Consider the following 19,010-nt stretch of genomic DNA (forward strand, 5'->3'; position numbering starts at 1 on the left):
GATTCAACTTTGATAGTGCAAAGGCAGAGTGTAGACTGCAAGGTTAAAATATCCCATCAATCAGGCTCCACAAATGACCCGCACAAGCCATCTGTACAATTGATGCAAAAAGCTATCAACCCAGCGAAACAGTACACAATTGATGAGGAACAAGGTAAAATTATCGCAGAGAAAGCACCTACAAGGGATCATTCCTCAAAATGGTGAAAGAAGAAGGCTACGTTCCTCATCAAGTTTTTAATGCTGATGAAACCGGCCATTCCATTCCATCAAGCCAACAACGACCATCACAAAGCTAAATAAAACCACTTTTTTATACAGTATATACAGTTTATTTCTTTAATTATAATACCATAGCACATGCATTATACATAAAATAAGGTATATTTTGTGTAGTTTTAAGACTTAGAAAATTAGAAAGTAGAAAATTATGTTTTATGGGGACCTGGGAACAGATTATTCTCATTTTAATGGTTTCCTATGGGAAATTATTTTTTGGAATACACACTTTTCACCTTACACACTCTGTCTGGGAACAAATTAAGTTCGGAAGCCAAGGTATCACTGTACTTGATAGCGAATCCCACTGAGGACACATTACGACGATATTGAACCATGTGCATACTTTTGGGTAGTTGAATTTAAGGTAAAATCACTGACTTGTATCCGTCATAGGCGGTGGTGTAAACTTCATAGTTTTCTTCATCTTGTCTGTCCTGGGGATAGAAAAATCTTGAGAACAGCAAATTTTCAAGAGCAATTGTTCCTCACTGTAGACATACTGATGAAAACAGATTCTTCTTATGCCGGTTAATCATTGACAATATTGACTTGATGCCTTTTCTATGAAGCAGATGAGTTATGCGCTTGTATTCTCAGTGTTCTTTTGCCATCCCATCATCCATTACTCGCATTTCTGTTCGTCTGGGTCATGGTGAACTGGAAGTCCATTCCAGCTGACTTTGAGCAAGAGGCAGCGTGTACTCTCAATCTTAAAGGACAACCGACATCACATTTTTGTTTCCTAACTGACATCAGAAAAACGTTTTATAGCATCTAAAATACCCAAAACACGCAGTATGATATTTTTAGTCAAATGCAAAACACCAATAAAAATGACTTAAAGTGTCCAAAATCTGCAAAAAAAATTGAGCTGCAAATTGGGCATTTTCAGAAAGTCCCGCCCCCAGTTCGTGATGTCACGCCAAGACGTCTTGCATTGCTGGAGAATCAAAACAATGGCTTCAAATTCGGAGAATATGCTTTCTTGTTACACATCCAGTTATGAATATGATTCAAATAGTTCTGAAGAGGAAAGCATAAATGTTTGTAATCGATTAAATAATTTATTCCGTGCCATACTGAGGCAACATTGGGGGGAAATGTATCACCAAAAAAGAGGCCGAAAATGGCGACCTCTTGTAGACATGACAGTGTATTACGTTTCTACAGGCTGATAAATTCCTTATATGGAGCTTGGCCGCCCTCTTCTGGCTCTTTTTGGTGCAACACAATATTTTCAGGCCAAACAAGCACAGCAAAATGCATTGACGTGACGGAAGGACGGCTACATGTGTCCTTTTTTTTCGGTCAGGGGCGTTACTTCAGTGACGTCACGTACGGACTCGTGACCAGCTCAAAAACAAGACTTCCTGAATATTCAGCGCGAGTCTTAAAACGTAAAATATAGCTATATATATATCTTTGTAAAATATGCTCAGTAGAAGTCATTTGAAGCCATTTTACAAATTATGGACACAACTTGTCCGGAGACGTCGGTTGTCCTTTAAGGTCCATTAGCGACAAAGAAATCAATCAGACTTACTTTCTAATGGAAAATCAGTCTACAAACAACTCTGAATATTTTTATCTTTTAATATCGTGGTGACGCTAAGTACTTACAGCAAAGTGATTCAAATCAATCTATTTTTATCAACATAGAGACATATATGGACACCGGTAAATACCGATATTGATATCTAGGAATAATGCTTTATATGGGGGAAGAAGGAAAAAAAATACGGTACCTGACCAGGACAGCTCTGAGTCAATATGCCGTTTCTTCAGCAATAACAAGGCAGGAGTTAATAAGGCAACCTATGCTCCTCCCCTATGACTATTATCTATAGCCCCATTACACTGATAAGATTTGTGTCAGCATTATAGCCAGTTACAGTCGGAATTCTTGACACAAAATCAATATCTAAATCATAAAAATATAGATTTCAAGCAAATATACCCATTATTTACATATGAACAATTTATGTGGCTTTTTAAATGAGAAAATTTGATGTCATGTTTAAGGGAAAAAAAATGTATTTATGAACGTGCCCAAGATGTTATCAGAAGTGATTGTAAAAAATGAGTGGAATGACCTTAAGGACATTAGTTGTGGTCAACTGGAAGTGCATTCGCTGGAATGCAGATGATCATCAACTACGTAAAAGGGTATTTGACTATTAATGATTAAAAAAAATGATTTCACGAGATTTAATTCGGCATATCTCGCTATGTAAATCCCTTGTCACGTAATATCATTTTATATTTTTCTCTTGTTATGATCATTCCTTGCTTCTGGAGGAAAAATTCAGATCAATTTTGCACAAACATTTGATAAACTGATGATGGAAATCACGTGTATGTAGCTATTTATTTTACCCAATAATGCTGCGTTATTTAAATAAATTGATAAATAATTAGCTGTCTAGCTATGTAGCTATCTATTTTGCTATCTAGCTAGCTATTTGCTGTCTATTAGCTATCTATTTGGCTTCCAGCTAGCTATTGGCTAGCTACCTAGATAGCTATATTTCCCCTATTAGCTAGCTATCTAGCTAGATATCTATTAGCTAGCTACTGATTAGCTAGCTACCTAGCTAGCTAATAGCTATCTTTCCATTCTAACACAGGTGAGTGATAATGTCGGAGGAAGGTGGGACATGCCAGTCCAAGACCACACTGCAATAAAAACAAATTCTTAGAATCTGTGAGAGAGAGAGAGAATATTGAAGTATGTTATGAATATTATAATAGTCTTGTTTTTTTGGTAATTCAAGTACAGAACCTTTTGAACTGAGGCAGACGTACGGTGGTACAATCCGGGATGAGAATCCATTTCCTGTTCACACTTTACTATTACAGTGTCAGAACCGAACAATTCCAGCAGAGGGCGCTGAAGACTCGCGCTGAATATTCAGGAAGTCTTGTTTTCGAGTAGATGACGATGCCTGACGTGACGTCACTAAAGGAACGCCCCTGACCGAGAAAGCGACACACAATGCATTTTGGGTACTTTGTTTGGTCTGAAAACATCATGTTGATCCGTGTTGATGGCGAAATTAGAAGGAAAACATAAATAACGCGATGGTGAATCTTTGTGTGTTGCACCAAGACTACTATTTGATACTAGTTGACACAAATTCCCAGTAGACAAATCAGCCCATTTCCAACGGAGCTTGGGCGCCATATTGTGCATTTTCCGGGACGCTAAATTGGAGTCCAGACGCCTCAAAATGATCCGGAAGGACTTCTTTAATCGATTGCAAACATGTATGCTTTCCTCTTCGGAACTATTTCAATCATATTCATAACTGGATGAGTAACAAGAATGCATCTTCTCCGAATCCGAAGCCACGTTTTTCAGATGTCAGTTAGGAAACAAAAAATGGTGTCGGTTGTCCTTTAAATCTTCGTGCTCAAAGAAGAGGGTCTCAATTTTTACAGTACAGTAAGTAAAACAAAAGCAAAACTTGCTCGGTGGCGCGTTTAGACTCGATGTTGTCAAATTTTAATTGCGTTGATGTTTATTACAGTGCACGTGAGGCAATCAGTGTGAAACCTCGGTAACGTCTGCATTAGTATAAGAGCGAAGTCATCGTTTTGTACTTTCTTGATTAGCAACTCGTCAAACCTGATTTATTTTTTGTCGCATACTGTGTTCATTATATCACTTTGCCAAATAAAAATGGCACACATTTTTTGGGACATAAAGGATGCAACAGTCAGTTTGCTTGAACTGTCAGATGCTATACACCTTCTGTTAATAATAATAATAATAATAATAATAATAATAATAATAATAATCATAATAACAAGAACAATAATAACAATAATAATAATAGCAATAATAACAATAATAATAATAATAATAGCAGTAATAATAATAACAAGAACAACAATAACAATAATAATCATAATAATCATAATAATAATAACAATAATCACAATAATAATAATAATAAGAAGAAGAACAAGAACAACAACAATAATAATAATAAGAAGAAGAAGAAGAAGAAGAAGAAGAAGAAGAACAAGAACAACAATAATAATAATAATAATAATAATAATAATAGCAGTAATAATAATAAGAACAACAATAACAATAATAATCATAATCATAACAATAATCACAATAATAATAATAATAATAATAATAATAATAAGAAGAAGAAGAAGAACAAGAACAATAATAATAATAATAATAATAATAATAATAATAATAATAATAATAATAATAATAACAATAATCACAATAATAATAATAATAATAATAATAATAATAATAATAATAATAATAAGAAGAAGAAGAAGAAGAAGAAGAACAACAAGAACAATAATCATAATAATAATAATAGCAATAACAATGATCATAGCAATAATAATAATAATAATAATTATATATATATATATATATATATATATATATATATATATATATATATATATATATATATATATATATATATATATATATATATATATATATATATATATATATATACAGTAAAGTCTCGTTATATCGATATTCAAGGGAGTCCGAAAAAATATCGATATAACCGGGACTATCGATATATAGACCCTGTTTGCATGTAATTTTCTCCGTGCGTGCATAGAAATAGTATCGATATAACCGGGACTATCGATATATCCGATATCGATATAACGAGACTTTACTGTATATATATATATGTGTATGCATTTGAAATGTTTCATTTATAAGCACCTTTCAAAAGAGGACACTTCGGAAAGGTACTACAGCAATGAAACAGGTTTTGCAGTTATCCAAACAAGTATTGTTTTTGTACTATAGTACTTCCTTCCACTACCTTGTGTCATTTCTGTACAGTAGTACAGAGATGTGATTGATAACGCGAGAGGCAAGGTGGCATTTTATTTCCTGTATTTATTACAGTATCGGAAACTTTCCAGTAGGTGTCGCCACTTCCACCGTATTTTACAGACTGATCTGGGAAAACAATATGTAAATGATGAACACGTGGGGGAAGAAAACGCTTAAAAGCGAGTTTTCGTTTCTACCGTCGCTCATTTAATCTGTGTCTTCATTCAGTGAAGTTCGCCTCTACATTTTTATGAGCCAAATGTGAGTTTCAAAATTCAATTAATTTCTGTTGAATTTTAATTGTGCTCATGGTTTTTGACGAATCGTGGTGCTGTTAAGGCTATTGACCTAATATGACATATTTGAATTTGTGAGTTCTTTATTGTTCGTTATTGGTTTATTATTAACTTATTTTTGTTTCATTTTCATGATTAGCCACATTTATATTTGTCCTTGGTTTTCATGTTTATTTACAATGTCAAGTTGAGTGATTTGTGTGTTTTTTTTCATTTTAATTTAAAATATCCCATTCTGTTCACAGTCCTTGAACATGCCTCAAAATTATTTTGCTTCGTTTGGCTGAGGGAGGCGGTTCAGTGTTTTTTTTCCATATGATTTCAAATACAGTGACACCTTTGCTTACGAACTTAATTGGTTTCCAGACAGAGTGTGTAAGGCGAAAAGTGTGTATCCCAAAAATTAATTTCCCATAGGAAACCATTAAAATGAGAATAATCCGTTCCCAGGTCCCCATAAAACATACTTTTCTACTTTCTAATTTTCTAAACCATAAAACTACACAAAGCATACCTTATTTTTATGTATAATAAATGTGCTATTGTATTATAATTAAAGAAATAAACTGTACTATATAATAAAGTCGTTTTATTTACCTTTGTGATGGTCGTTGATGGAACGCAGTGGCCGGTTTCATCAGCATCAAACACTTGATGAGGAATGTAGCCTTCTCCTTTCACCATCTTGAGGAATGATCCCTTGTACCTTAAAACTACACAAAATATACCTTATTTTATGTATAATAAATGTGCTATGGTATTATAACTAAAGAAATAAACTGTACTGTACTGCATTGCATTAGAAAAATATAGTACATCTTGAAACAAAATATGTTATTAAAAACTGCATGTAATGCTTACTGAAATAATAACGTGTGATGGGAATTTAATTTATTTTCCCCCGACTTGTTTCTCGATATGATGTCATCAGTATTTATAGTTAGACAAAGATTAGTGGTTTAAAAAAATCATTTTGAGATGGGTTTATGTCGAAATGGAAAATGTATCCCACATTTCTTTATATCTCATTACACAGAGCGACATGGTGCTGTACATAGCGGCCGTGCTGGTTCTGTGGTTTATCTACAGATGGTTCAAGGAGTACAAACGAGTCGCAAACAAGGGCGATAAATATGTCTACATCACTGGCTGTGATACTGGCTTTGGGAATCTTCTGGCGAAACATTTGGATACGCGGGGATTCTGCGTGATCGCAGGTTGTTACACCGAGAAGGGTGAAGATGAGCTGAAAAAAGCCTCCTCTGACCGACTGACCACTCTTCATTTGGATGTCAGTGACTCTGCCAGTGTCGCACAAGCCACGACGCTCATTGACGATCTTGTCGGGCAGAAAGGTATAAGATACTTGTGCATATTCTTATTTATTGATTTCATTTTCAGGGCATTGACTCGATCGCAAGTGCGCTGTTCTGGTTTGTCTGAGAAGACGTTAGGCTAGGTGTGGAAACTGATCGAGTGAAACAGACACAGCCCAGTTAAACTGTCACCTTCATCTAGGACAGGGGTGGCAAAGTCATTTTTTGCCGCGGGCCACATTGTAGTTATGGTTTCCTCTCGAGGGCCGTTATGAATTTGGGGAACCCATTAGAATATTTAAATCCCTTCAAATATTACATACAGAGCACACAGCAAATTAATGAATAACTCGTTTTCAAATCTGAAGTCAAGAATAATGACTTTTATTGTGGTTGAAATCCAAAAATATGAAATTTTGGCTCAGATTTTAGCATCATCATGGAATTTAACAAGTTTGATTTGCTTTCGCGGGCCGAAAAAAAATGATGTGGCGGGCCGGATTTGGCCCGCGGGCCTTGACTTTGACACCTGTGATCTAGGAGATCTGGCCTTGGACAGAGTTTAAGACATGAAACTCCCTCTCAGGAAGATCCTATTAGCCAGGTTACAAATTTATCAGTTCATGGAAGAGACAATGTTTTATTGCTTACAGCTGTTGGTGCTCAGAACGTCCAGAGGCGTGGTATTATAACCAAGAAAACTATGTTTTACTAATGTATCACTTTAATTTGCATGTACTTTCAATAAATAGCTTGGCAGAGGGCTGCAGAATTTGGGCGTCAGTCATGAATGGCTGCGTCTCCTGCCGGCAGAAAAGACAATCTTTCTGGGTTCGAGTCTTCGTCCACAGTGTCCGATCGAACATCTCTGACAGAAACCCAATGATCTACACTCCCAAATGGGACGGCATATGTCAAACTATGACTGAAACCCAAACGAGCGATATCATTTGTCGTTTGGGGCGTTGCTAACTTGGATGATGATTACATGCCAACACACGGGCTGGTTCTGTACTAACCAGCTCTGCGCATGAACCGATTAAGGCTGCTTGAATGAGAAACCGAAATGCAGAAAAGTGTCAGACCAAGGTCTTACCATGTGTTTGTGAGTAGCAACTGATGCCGATAAAAATTGTTTTAAGTCCAATTCAAATCTCTCACGCTTCAAGTCGGCTTTCACCATTGAAATGAATGCAATTGACATTGATTCGTTCCAGCCGCATCATAAAACAAAACGTGTTTTTTTTTTTTTTTCCCCAGGGCTTTGGGCTGTGGTGAACAATGCAGGAATCTCTGTGCCAGTGGCTCCCTCAGACTGGCTAACGGTTGAGGACTATAAAAGGATGCTAGATGTCAATCTGGTGGGCATGATCGACGTGACTCTTAGTGTCCTCCCTCTTATCAAGAAGGCTAGGGGAAGGGTGGTAAATGTGGCTAGCGCATTCGGTAGGATCAGCCCTTTCGGCGGTCCGTACTGCGTGTCCAAATACGGCGTGGAGGGCTTCAACGACAGCCTGCGGTGAGAACTAACCAGGCAGCTCAAATGTTTGACCTCATGTAATCTCATCACTTCTGCTTTATATCTGTTTCAGAGTGAATATGACGCCGTTTGGGGTCAAGGTTTTGTGCATTGAACCCGGCTTCTTCAGAACAAATGTCACAGACCCACAGATCCTGGAACAAAATGGGAAAAAGCTCTGGGATAGATTGCCTCAGGATGTGAAGGATGACTATGGCGAAAACTATGTCGAGCGTGGTAAGTACTTTCAAGTTACAAAATATTTCCGTGTAAAAAGGGTCGGCCATTTTAAAAGTCAGACAGTTAAGTGCGGAGAAGTGCGTTGTTTGAATGAATACAACTCCAATACCAATCTAATCAGATCTAAGTATCAAGACAGGGTCCACACGTTTTTGCCTATCCAACAACATCACTCATCAAGTTAGTTAGTCTGCAAAGAGCGACACGTGACTGACTTGAACATAAACAAAATGGATGCCCTTCCACTCCAGCGCTTCACACCATCGTGGCCAAATGTCAACTCCTGACAGATGACGACCTGATGAAAGTGATCTACTGCATGGAGCACGCCGTGGCCGCCGTCCACCCTCGCACCCGTTACTCGCCCGGATGGGATGCCAAGTTTATCTGGCTGCCTTTGTCCTACATGCCCTCTTTCGTCACTGACAATTTGGTCCTTAAATTCAGCCCAAAGATGAATGTGTCCATGTTGTAAGATTTTCAACCGGTGTTACCAGTTACAGTGATACCTCGGTTTACGAACCCCTTGGTTTAAGAACTTTTCGGTTTAAGAACTTTTCGGTTTTCGAACGTTAAATTTATGAAAATTTGACCTTGGCATACAAACTATTTTTCGGGATACACACGGAGCTGCCACAATAAGTGATGTGTTGTTGACGAACGAGCCCGTTCTCCTCACAAGAAAACGGCACCCGACTTTTTTTGTCCTCTATTCCCCGCGCCCAGTCTTCGGTTAAAGCCACGTGATTGGTCAAGAACGCAGCAGTGAGGGAGGGGCGTAAACATTAAAGAGACAGGCAGCCGACAGAGAGAGAGTGAGAATGGATAAAAAACTGTGAAATTTGGACTCGTTTCAATGTCGACAGTTCAAAACAGAGTGTAGACTGCAAGGTTAAAATATCACATCAATCAGGCACCGCAAATAACCTGCACAAGCCATCCGTACACTGGATGCAAAAAGCAATCAACCCAGCTAAACAGAACACAATTGATGATGAACAAGGTAAAATCATCGCAGAGAAAGCACCTACAAGGGATCATTCCTCAAGATGGTGAAAGAAGAAGGCTACGTTCCTCATCGAGTGTTTAATGCTGATGAAACCGGCCACTCCATTCCATCAAGCCATCAACGACCATCACAAAGGTAAATAAAACGACTTTATTAAAGAGTACAGTTTATTTCTTTAATTATACAGTAAAGTCTCGTTATATCGATATATCGATAGTCCCGGTTATATCGATACTATTTCTATGTACGCACTGAGAAAATTACATGCAAACAGGGTCGGATATATCGATAGTCCCGGTTATATCGATATTTTTTCGGACTCCCTTGAATATCGATATAACGAGACTTTACTGTAATACCATAGCACATTTATAATACATAAAATAAGGTATATTTTGTGTATTTTTAAGGCTTAGAAAATTATGTTTTATGGGGACCTGGGAACAGATTATTCTCATTTTAATGGTTTCCTATGGGAAATTATTTTTTGGGATACACACTTTTCGCCTTACACACTCTGTCTGGGAACCAATTAAGTTTGTAAGTCAAGGTATCACTGTACTACGGTTTGAATACTTCCTCGTTACTAGTTTTTACAAGTTTATTCAGGTGTTAGGTGTATATAGTTTCCATAATTTATAACATCAATAACAACTCTTAAGTGAAGGAAGAACATTTGATTAATATGTAGTATTTTTGACAAAATATCACAAAAAACGTCACAAAATATTGAATCCCAAAAATTTCTGGTTAATTTCTTTGGTGTAACACTATTACGCTTGTATTGTTGTCAAAAGTCTGATCAAAACAAAAGCTGGAGTCTGACGAGTATGTTTTGTTTCCCTCAACCACATAGAGGAGATAATTCTTGAGCTCTGACGAATTATTGACAGATGGCCAAGCTCTCACGGTTTACTTCCTCTTGCCTAATGTCACAAGTATGACAAATTGGCCGGCCACGTGTCATCACGCTTACAGGTGTCTCAATGATTCTTTGAAGGATGAGTCACACATTGTTTACATTCAGACCATTTTTTTATATCAAGCCATTTAATTGTACAGTAATTCTTTGCTACTTTGCGGTTCGATTATCGCAGCTTTTGATGCATCGCAGATTTTTATCGAACCTAAAAAAAAAGGCCACAAATGTCACTAGAGTACAATACTGCATTCATTAGATTTACTGTTATTTTTGAATTTATTCTTCCATTTTGAGGCATTAATGTGCTGTAAATGCACAAAACCGAACATTAGCGGTGTTTGTTATTTTGCTTTGTGTTGACTGTTATGTGAATTTTATAATAATAATAATAATAATAATAATAATAATAATACATTATATTTTAAGCACCTTTCAAAGCTCTCAAGGACACTTTACAGTCAGAGACAAGCATAGGTACTATAATAAATAAAATACAATCACAAAATAGAATACAATAAATAAAATACAATTATAAATAGAAACAAGAGAAAGAGCTACACAGAAAATGCAATTTTAATTGTATTAGTTCATGAACCAAAAACATCGGTTTCAATCGGCCACACCTGACAATGAGTCGACGATTAATGTTAACTAAATTGTCATCACTTTCTGTACATTAATTGGGTTGACTTAGTTTACATTCTTTATGCATGTCCTGTGTCCCACTAAATTTGGCCTTATAAATATTTTCTTGTACTCATACACATGTAAATTTACCAATACATGCAGGGTTCGCTACATCGCGGTTTTTCGTCTAACGCGGGTGGTCCCGGTCCGCATTAGCCGCGAGAAACGAGGGATTACTGTACTACAACCATGATGAATAATGGTCCACTTAAACGTGTGCCAAGTTTATGAGTTACGATATAAATGTCAAAACGATTCATTAAACATCATATTACACATAAATTGAGTGTGTGGACGTAACAGTGTTGTCGTATGTTTCTGGTTAATATCTTACCAATATGGCGAGTTCCAGTTTTGTGTAGCGATTTCTGGTGTTGGAATCCATTCCGTAATTCATGTTGCTGCCCGGAATATTAAAAAAGCAACGCCTTCAGCCACGCCTGCTGAGCGAGGAGTAAACAAAACAGTAAGACGTGTACAGATCTGCCAAGGAAAAAAACAACCTCGTCAAGGTAATTCAAACTAAATAAAACAGATTGTGCACCACTCAGTCACCAATAAGAGTTTATGCAACTTTAAAATGTTACCGTCAGAACGACTGTCTTTACTGTGTTTTTACACGTTTTGTGTAATGTTTGTACTTTTTTTTTACCATAACTTCCAACTTTGCATACAACAGTAACGCAACTTTGACATTCTATTCGAACGACTTCTAATGAGGTAAAACAATACTCATTGCTATTATGCGTTACTGCTTTCGTCGTGAAGTTTTTGTACAAAGTCGATTTTTTTTTAGATTTACTTTCCGCGTTGTAATACGGTACATTAGCCACACGGTGGTGCTGCTACTCTCCGAATACGGTATAGTAAGTACAGCACCGTGACGTCTTTTGATAGACTGACTTTTAAATTCGAAAAACTGGATACAATTTTGTTTATGAAAAAAAATCATCGATGTATTTTAATGACACGAAGTTTGATGTCTGATGTGCACAGTTGCATTGTTTTTTTTTTCATTGTTTGCTTAATCGCAAGCAAACTCATGCTGATAGCATAAAGTACAAAGTGTTCTTTCATACGTTCAAATATTGACCAAACTTAGAGTACCATAAAATGAACTGGAAGTCACGTGGTTACTTTGATAGTACACATATATTTAGGACAAGTGTTAGGGCTTTAACTTCCATTCTCATTTGACCCTGTAGGGAGATGTTCATGTACACCGTCGCCCTGCTGGTCCTGTGGTTTGTCTACAGGTGGATCAAGGAGTACAAACGGGTAGCAAATAAGGGAGACAAATATGTTTATATCACTGGCTGCGATAGCGGCTTCGGGCATCTCTTAGCCAAATATCTGGATACGTTGGGATTTTGCGTGATCGCCGGCTGTTTTACGGAAAAGGGTGAAGATGAGCTGAAGAAGGCCTCCTCTGACCGACTGACCACTCTTCACGTGGACGTCACTGACTCGGCCAGTGTTGCCAAAGCCGCCGGACTCATTGACGATGTCGTCGGAGAGAAAGGTAAAGTGTTGGATTGACCAAGATGATAAAGCTAATTTTAGCTTGACGATAGAAGAGGTTAGCAATGTCCGCTACACTGGTTGATTGCAATGGTGTAAATTAGCATACTGGATTGGATTAGCTTTTATTAGTCTCACAGTGGAGAAATTTACATTTCACAGCAGCAAAGTTGTTCAACCCCAAAGTAACTCAAATAGATAGAAAGCTAGCCAACAGATACCGAGCTAAATAGGTAGTCAGATGGTGAATAGATAGCTAGCTAGATAGCAAATAGCTAGCCAGATAGCAAATAGCTAGCAAATAATAATAATAACAATAATAATAATACATTTCATTTATAAGCGCCTTTCAAAACTCTCAAGGTCATTTTACAGTCACAAGCGCCAGCGTTCACTCAACCCGGAATAACTCAAATAGATAGAAAGCGAGCTAGCTAGCTAATAGATAGCTAGTCAGCCAGGCAGATAGCTAATAGATAGCTAGCCATCCAGATAGCTAATAGATAACTAGCTAGAAAGATAGCCAGCTAGATAGCCATGTAGCTAATAGATAACTAGCTGGAAAGATAGCCAGCTAGATAGCCATGTAGCTAATAGATAACTAGCTAGAAAGATAGCCAGCTAGATAGCCATGTAGCTAATAGATAACTAGCTAGAAAGATAGCCAGCTAGATAGCCATGTAGCTAATAGATAACTAGCTAGATAGCCAACAAGACACCTAATAAAACTTGTGTTCTCTGAACTTTTGTTTCTTCTGGAGACGGACTGCCGCCCTCATTTCAAGCTCATATAACTCCAGACCCATATCATTTAGGAATGGGACAAAAACTGTTACAGTACCACCTTGGGACAAAACTCGGTATTGGTTGTAACATGAAAATAAAAGCTAAACATCCAAACAAAAGAGTATGTTACATGTGAAAAATGCAGCAGCGGAAACTTGCTAGCATATGGCGAAGCAGGAATAAGTTATGAAAGGAATAGGAAAGGAAGAAGTAGAAAAACAAAATACAGGAGCTTCCCACTCTCGCGGCGCCATCTTGAAGTCAAAACAACAACAAAATAAATAATGTGACAACACAAAAAACAGTCATTCAATTTTAAGCACTTTCTGCACTCTATTTGTTGTATGAAGCAGTTTGAGATGAAAGAAGAGAGGATCAAAGTGTCCTTTTCACCAGTGGATCAAGGACGTCATGGTGAAACACGCACGTCTGCTACAAGCTAAATGTTGAAAGCGAACACAAAGCTGTAGCATCCATTGACTAAAAAAGATTGTCTCACATCTTCCGTCCCATGTACTGTAAATCCGCTTCAATTCCAAGCAGCGACACTCCAACAGCTCCGACCCTTTCAGTTGAATAAAGCGTGGTTGTTTCTATCGCTGCAGGTAATCAGAAAAAATATATATTTGGCCGTGTTTTTTACAGGACTGTGGGCCGTGGTCAACAACGCCGGCATCGGCGTGCCGTCGGCGCCCACGGATTGGCTCACGATCGAGGATTTTAAGGGCATGCTGGACGTTAATCTGACGGGCGTGATCGACGTGACGCTTAGCGTCCTCCCGCTCATCAAGAAGGCTCGAGGAAGGGTGGTCAACGTGGCCAGCGTGTTCGGAAGGCTGAGTCCGTTCGGGGGTCCGTATTGCGTTTCTAAATATGGCGTAGAGGCCTTCAACGACAGTTTGCGGTAAGAACTAAAATGGCGGCGAGTGTCTTGTTTCTCCCGTTTTCATGTTAATTTCGCTTGGAATTCAGTTTGAACTTGGCGCCATTTGGAGTGAAGGTTTTGTGCATCGAGCCCGGCTTCTTCAAAACAAATATTACCGATACTGAAGCGCTGGAAAAGAACTTGACGAAGCTTTGGGAACGATTGCCGAAGGATGTCAAAGATGACTACGGGGCAGACTTTTTGGACAACAGTGAGTTTGTTTGTTTGTTTGTTTGTTTTGTCTGAAATTAAGCAATTGTGGTTGAAATGTTGACGTTCTCTGGACTATTTCAAGCTACCTTTTTGGAAATCAGTGTTCATTTCTCTGCCCATTTATATCAGCATTAACACAGTGCAGCGAAATTCCATTTTGTTTAATAATAACAATAATAATAATAATACATTTTATTGTAAGCACCTTTCAAAGCTCTCAAGAACACTTTATAGTCACAAGATTTTTCTGTGGGTGAGCAGCGGCAGCCACATGCGCTAGCGTTCACTCAACCCCAAAATAACTCAAATAGATAGAAAGCTAGCCAACAGATACCGAGCTAGATAGCTAGTCAGTTAGTGAATAGATAACTAGCCATTTAGCAAATAGCTGGCCAGATAGTTAATAGATAGCAAAGAGCTAGCAACGAATAATAATAATAATCCATTTCATTTCTAAGCGCCTTTCAAAACTCTCAAGGTCACTTTACAGTCACAGGATGTTTTTCTGTGGGTGAGCAGCGGCAGCCACATGCGCCAGCGTTCACTCAACCCAGTACCCAGTACCTCAAATACATAGAAAGCTAGCCAACAGATACCGAGCTAGATAGCCAGTCACTTAGATAGTGAATAAATAGCTAGCTAGATAGCAAATGGCTAGCCAGATAGCTAATAGATAGCAAAGAGCTAGCAAATAATAATAATAATAATAATCCATTTCATTTCTAAGCGCCTTTCAAAATTCTCAAGGTCACTTTACAGTCACAGGAACAGTTTTTCTCTGGTTGAGCAGCGGCAGCCACATGCGCCAGCGTTCACGCAACCCCGAAGTAACTCAAATAGATAGAAAGCTCGCTAGATAGCTAATAGATCAGAAGTGCTGGTCAGACCTCTGGCAATGTTTTTCCCTCCCACGAGTGGGCAGCATTTGCGTTTTGTATAGCCGCCCCATTTCGAGCTCAGATAACTCCAGACCCAATATAACTTAGGAATTAACTCTTCTTTTTCTGATGAAAAAAAGAGAGTGTAAAGTTTCTTACGCTGCATTGAATATTTATGTCGTCCTAAAACTCAATATTCTGTTGGTCCTTGAATTTGAGTGACTATGACAAAAACCCTGGCACTGGAGTGGACACATTTTTTGCACATCGTCTGGCAATGAATGAGTTAACGGTGATTTATTTATTTTTTATGTGTCTGCTCTCCCTTTCAGCATTTAAAGAGATGTCGCAAAAATTCAAAGTCCTGACCGACAGCGACCTGATGAAGGTGGTGAGCTGCATGGAGCACGCCGTGGCCGCCGTCCACCCTCGCACCCGCTACTCGCCCGGATGGGATGCCAAATTCATCTGGCTACCTCTGTCCTACATGCCCACCTTCGTCACCGACAGCTTCTTCCTCAAATACAGCCCCAGGATTAAAGCATCCGTGCTGTGAAATGCCCCCCGTGAGTCATTTCCAGGTGGCGTCGCCATTTTTATTTCAATACAGTGATACCTCGGTTTACGAACCCCTTTGCTTACGAACTTTTCGGTTTACGAACGTTACATTTATGACAATTTTACCTTGGCAAATGAACTATTTTTCGGGATACACACGGAGCGCCACAATAAGCGATGTATCGTTCACGAACGAGCCCGTTCTCCTAACAAGAAAATGGCAGCCGACTTGTTTTTGTCCTCTATTCCCCGCCCCCGGTCTTCGGTTAAAGCCACGTGATTGGTCAAGAACGCAGCAGTGAGGCGGGGCGTGGGGGGAGGGGTTGAACATTAAAGAGACAGACAGAGTGACAAAATGGATAGAAAACAGTGCTTTGATAGTTCAAAGGCAGAGTGTAGACTGCAAGGTTAAAATTCCCATCAATCAGGCTCCACAAATAACCCGCACAAGCCATCTGTACATCTAATGCAAAAAGCGATCAACCCAGCTAAACAGAACACAATTGATGAGGAACTAGGTAAAATTATCGCATAGAAAGCACCTATAAGGGATCATTCTTCAAGATGGTGAAAGAAGGTTACGTTCCTCATCAAGTGTTTAATGCTGATGAAACCAGCCACTCTATTCCATCAATAACCATCACAAAGGTCAATAAAACAACTACGTCCTAACTTATTATACAATACAGTTTTTCTTTAATTACAATACCACAGCACATTTATTATACATAAAATAAGGTATATTTTGTGTAGTTTTAAGGCTTAGAAAATTAGAAAATTATGTTTTATGGGGACCTGGGAACGGATTATTCTCATTTTAATTGTTTCCTATGGGAAATAAATTTTTGGGATACACACTTTACGCCTTACACAACCTGTCTGGGAACCAATTACGTTCGTAAGCCAAGGTATCACTGTACTTCAGCATTGCGATCGATATATTATGAGTGGGAACTCAAGCCAGCGATGAAAATAAGCTTGACGGCGGTGTCTTTTCCGGTAGCCATTTTGTCGCAATCTTGTGGTTTTAACTCATTCTCTGCCATTCCCGAATTTTATTCGGCAATTGAAAATATCACGTAGAGCGCCATTCCTGAATTTGTTCAGGTGTTGGTTTTTCTTGCGGAGGGTGCCAATAAAGCGCTGGTCAGACCTCTGGCAATGTTGTTTCCCTTCCACGAGGGGGCAGCATTTGCCTTTAGTCCATGTTAGCGCTTTGTTATCGCTTCAGCTGTGGTTATCGGTATCGGGTCTTGCCTGTCCCTTATTTCAAGCGAGCTAGCTATTTACTGTCTATTTGCTATTTATTAGCTGAATAGCTAGCTATATAACTGTCTTGCTAGCTATCTAGCTGGCTGGTTAGCTATCTAGCTGGCTTGCTAGCTATCTAGCTGACTAGCTATCTAGTAGTAAGTACCTCAACCCCTTCCCAATCTCCCCCAAAATTGCATTATAGTATCCTTTTTGGGAAGTTTTTGTTCAATGTAGCATATTTTCATTATCTGTTAGCTATATAGCTATCTAGCTAGCAAGCAATCTCGTTAGCTATCTATCAAATGCGCAATCATGTCGCTTATATAAGCGCAGACCCGCTTTTGCACGAGATTAATATTCAACTGGTGTTGGACTTTGGCCTGATGGGTTTGAGGTCACGAATGTACCTAGGGACCGTTTCAGCTCAATGGACTGTATATCCAAAGCATTTCATGGTTTTATTTTGAAATTTCAAGTCTGTATAATATATATTTTAATATTTTTAAGTCACTTTAAAAAAATGTTTCGACCATTCGCAACCACTACGTTTATAGCGACTGAAATTGTGTCGTTTTGAGAGTCACACACATGGCACTATTTTTTAACATTTTAAATGCCTTTGCCCCAAATGAATTTCCAGATGTTCTAGTAGGCTTTTCTTTGCCTTTTGCGGTTGCCTTTGAGCGGCAGCTTTTATGCTAACTCGTTGTTCAAGCATGTATTATGGATTCAATTAAAATTTTGTATTAATTGAGGGAATCACATTTTAAGTGAGTTATAGTTGTCCTGGAAATGTGCAAAAGTTGACCTCAGCATTTCATTTTTCTGATACAGTGATACCTCGGTTTCCGAACCCCTTGATTTACGAACCTTTTGGTTTACGAACGTTACATTTATGAAAATTTTACCTTGGCATACGAACTTTTTTCATGCACGGAGCTGCCACAATGAGTGATGTGTCGTTCGCGAACGAGCCCGTTCCCCAAGAAGAAAATGGCAGCCGACTGTTTTTGTCCTCTATATATAGTTAAAGCCATGTGATTGGTCAAGAACGCAGAAGTGAGGGGGGGTGGTTTAAACATTAAAGAGAAAGGCAGACGACAGCGAGAGAGTTTCAAAAGAAGAGTGTAGACTGCAAGGTTAAAATATCCCATCAATCAGGCTCCACAAAAAAACCCGCACAAGCCATCTGTAGAATTGATGCAAAAAGCAATCAACCCGGCGAAACAGAACACAATTGATGAGGAACTAGATAAAATTATGGCAGAGAAAGCACAAGGGATCATTCCTCAAGATGGTGAAAGAAGAAGGTTACGTTCCTCATCAAGTGTTTAATGCTGATGAAACGGCCACTCCATTCCGTCAAGCCATCAACGACCATCACAAAGGTAAATAAAACAATTTTATTATACAGTACAGTTTATTTCTTTAATTATAACACAACAGCACATTTATTATACATAAAATAAGGTCTATTTTGTGTAGTTTTAAGGCTTAGAATATTAGAAAATTGTCTTTTATGGGGACCTGGGAACGGATTATTCTCATTTTAATGGTTTCCTATGGGAATATATTTTTTGGGATACACACTTTTCGCTTCACACACTCTGTCTGGGAACCAATTAAGTTCGTAAGCCAAGGTATCACCGTACATTAAAAAAACAGTACTTGAACAGGGTTGTAAACATTTGATATCTATTTTCTGTAGCATGCACGACATATATCAAGAAAACAAATAAACTCTTTTTTGTCATAAGTGGACATTGA

General features: G+C 38.3%; 2 protein-coding genes and 1 long non-coding RNA gene across 3 annotated transcripts; 2 read left to right on the plus strand and 1 right to left on the minus strand.

Annotated features, from left to right (window-relative positions):
- Positions 1-640: 640 nt before the first annotated feature.
- Positions 641-11,510, minus strand: LOC148894283 (uncharacterized). Its single transcript, XR_016115744.1, has 3 exons — positions 11,443-11,510; positions 3,065-3,255; positions 641-2,984 (listed from the first exon to the last, which is right to left on the minus strand). It is a non-coding gene; the product is annotated as an uncharacterized LOC148894283 (long non-coding RNA).
- LOC148894284 (retinol dehydrogenase 7-like) lies at positions 6,458-9,617 on the plus strand. The gene is made up of 4 exons (XM_089002410.1): positions 6,458-6,770; positions 7,992-8,250; positions 8,324-8,487; positions 8,742-9,617. The coding sequence occupies exons 1-4, from the start codon at positions 6,458-6,460 to the stop codon at positions 8,963-8,965; spliced, it is 960 nt and encodes a 319-aa protein (XP_088858536.1). The 3' UTR covers positions 8,966-9,617.
- Positions 11,511-11,545: 35 nt separating the features above from the next.
- Positions 11,546-19,004, plus strand: LOC148894285 (retinol dehydrogenase 7-like). Its single transcript, XM_089002409.1, has 5 exons — positions 11,546-11,620; positions 12,314-12,630; positions 14,061-14,319; positions 14,388-14,551; positions 15,764-19,004. The coding sequence occupies exons 2-5, from the start codon at positions 12,318-12,320 to the stop codon at positions 15,985-15,987; spliced, it is 960 nt and encodes a 319-aa protein (XP_088858535.1). The 5' UTR covers positions 11,546-11,620; positions 12,314-12,317; the 3' UTR covers positions 15,988-19,004.
- Positions 19,005-19,010: the final 6 nt, after the last annotated feature.

The sequence above is a fragment of the Hippocampus bargibanti genome, linkage group LG08 (assembly GCF_051943395.1).
Source record: "Hippocampus bargibanti isolate YZ-2025 linkage group LG08, ASM5194339v1, whole genome shotgun sequence".
Lineage (NCBI taxonomy): Eukaryota > Metazoa > Chordata > Actinopteri > Syngnathiformes > Syngnathidae > Hippocampus > Hippocampus bargibanti.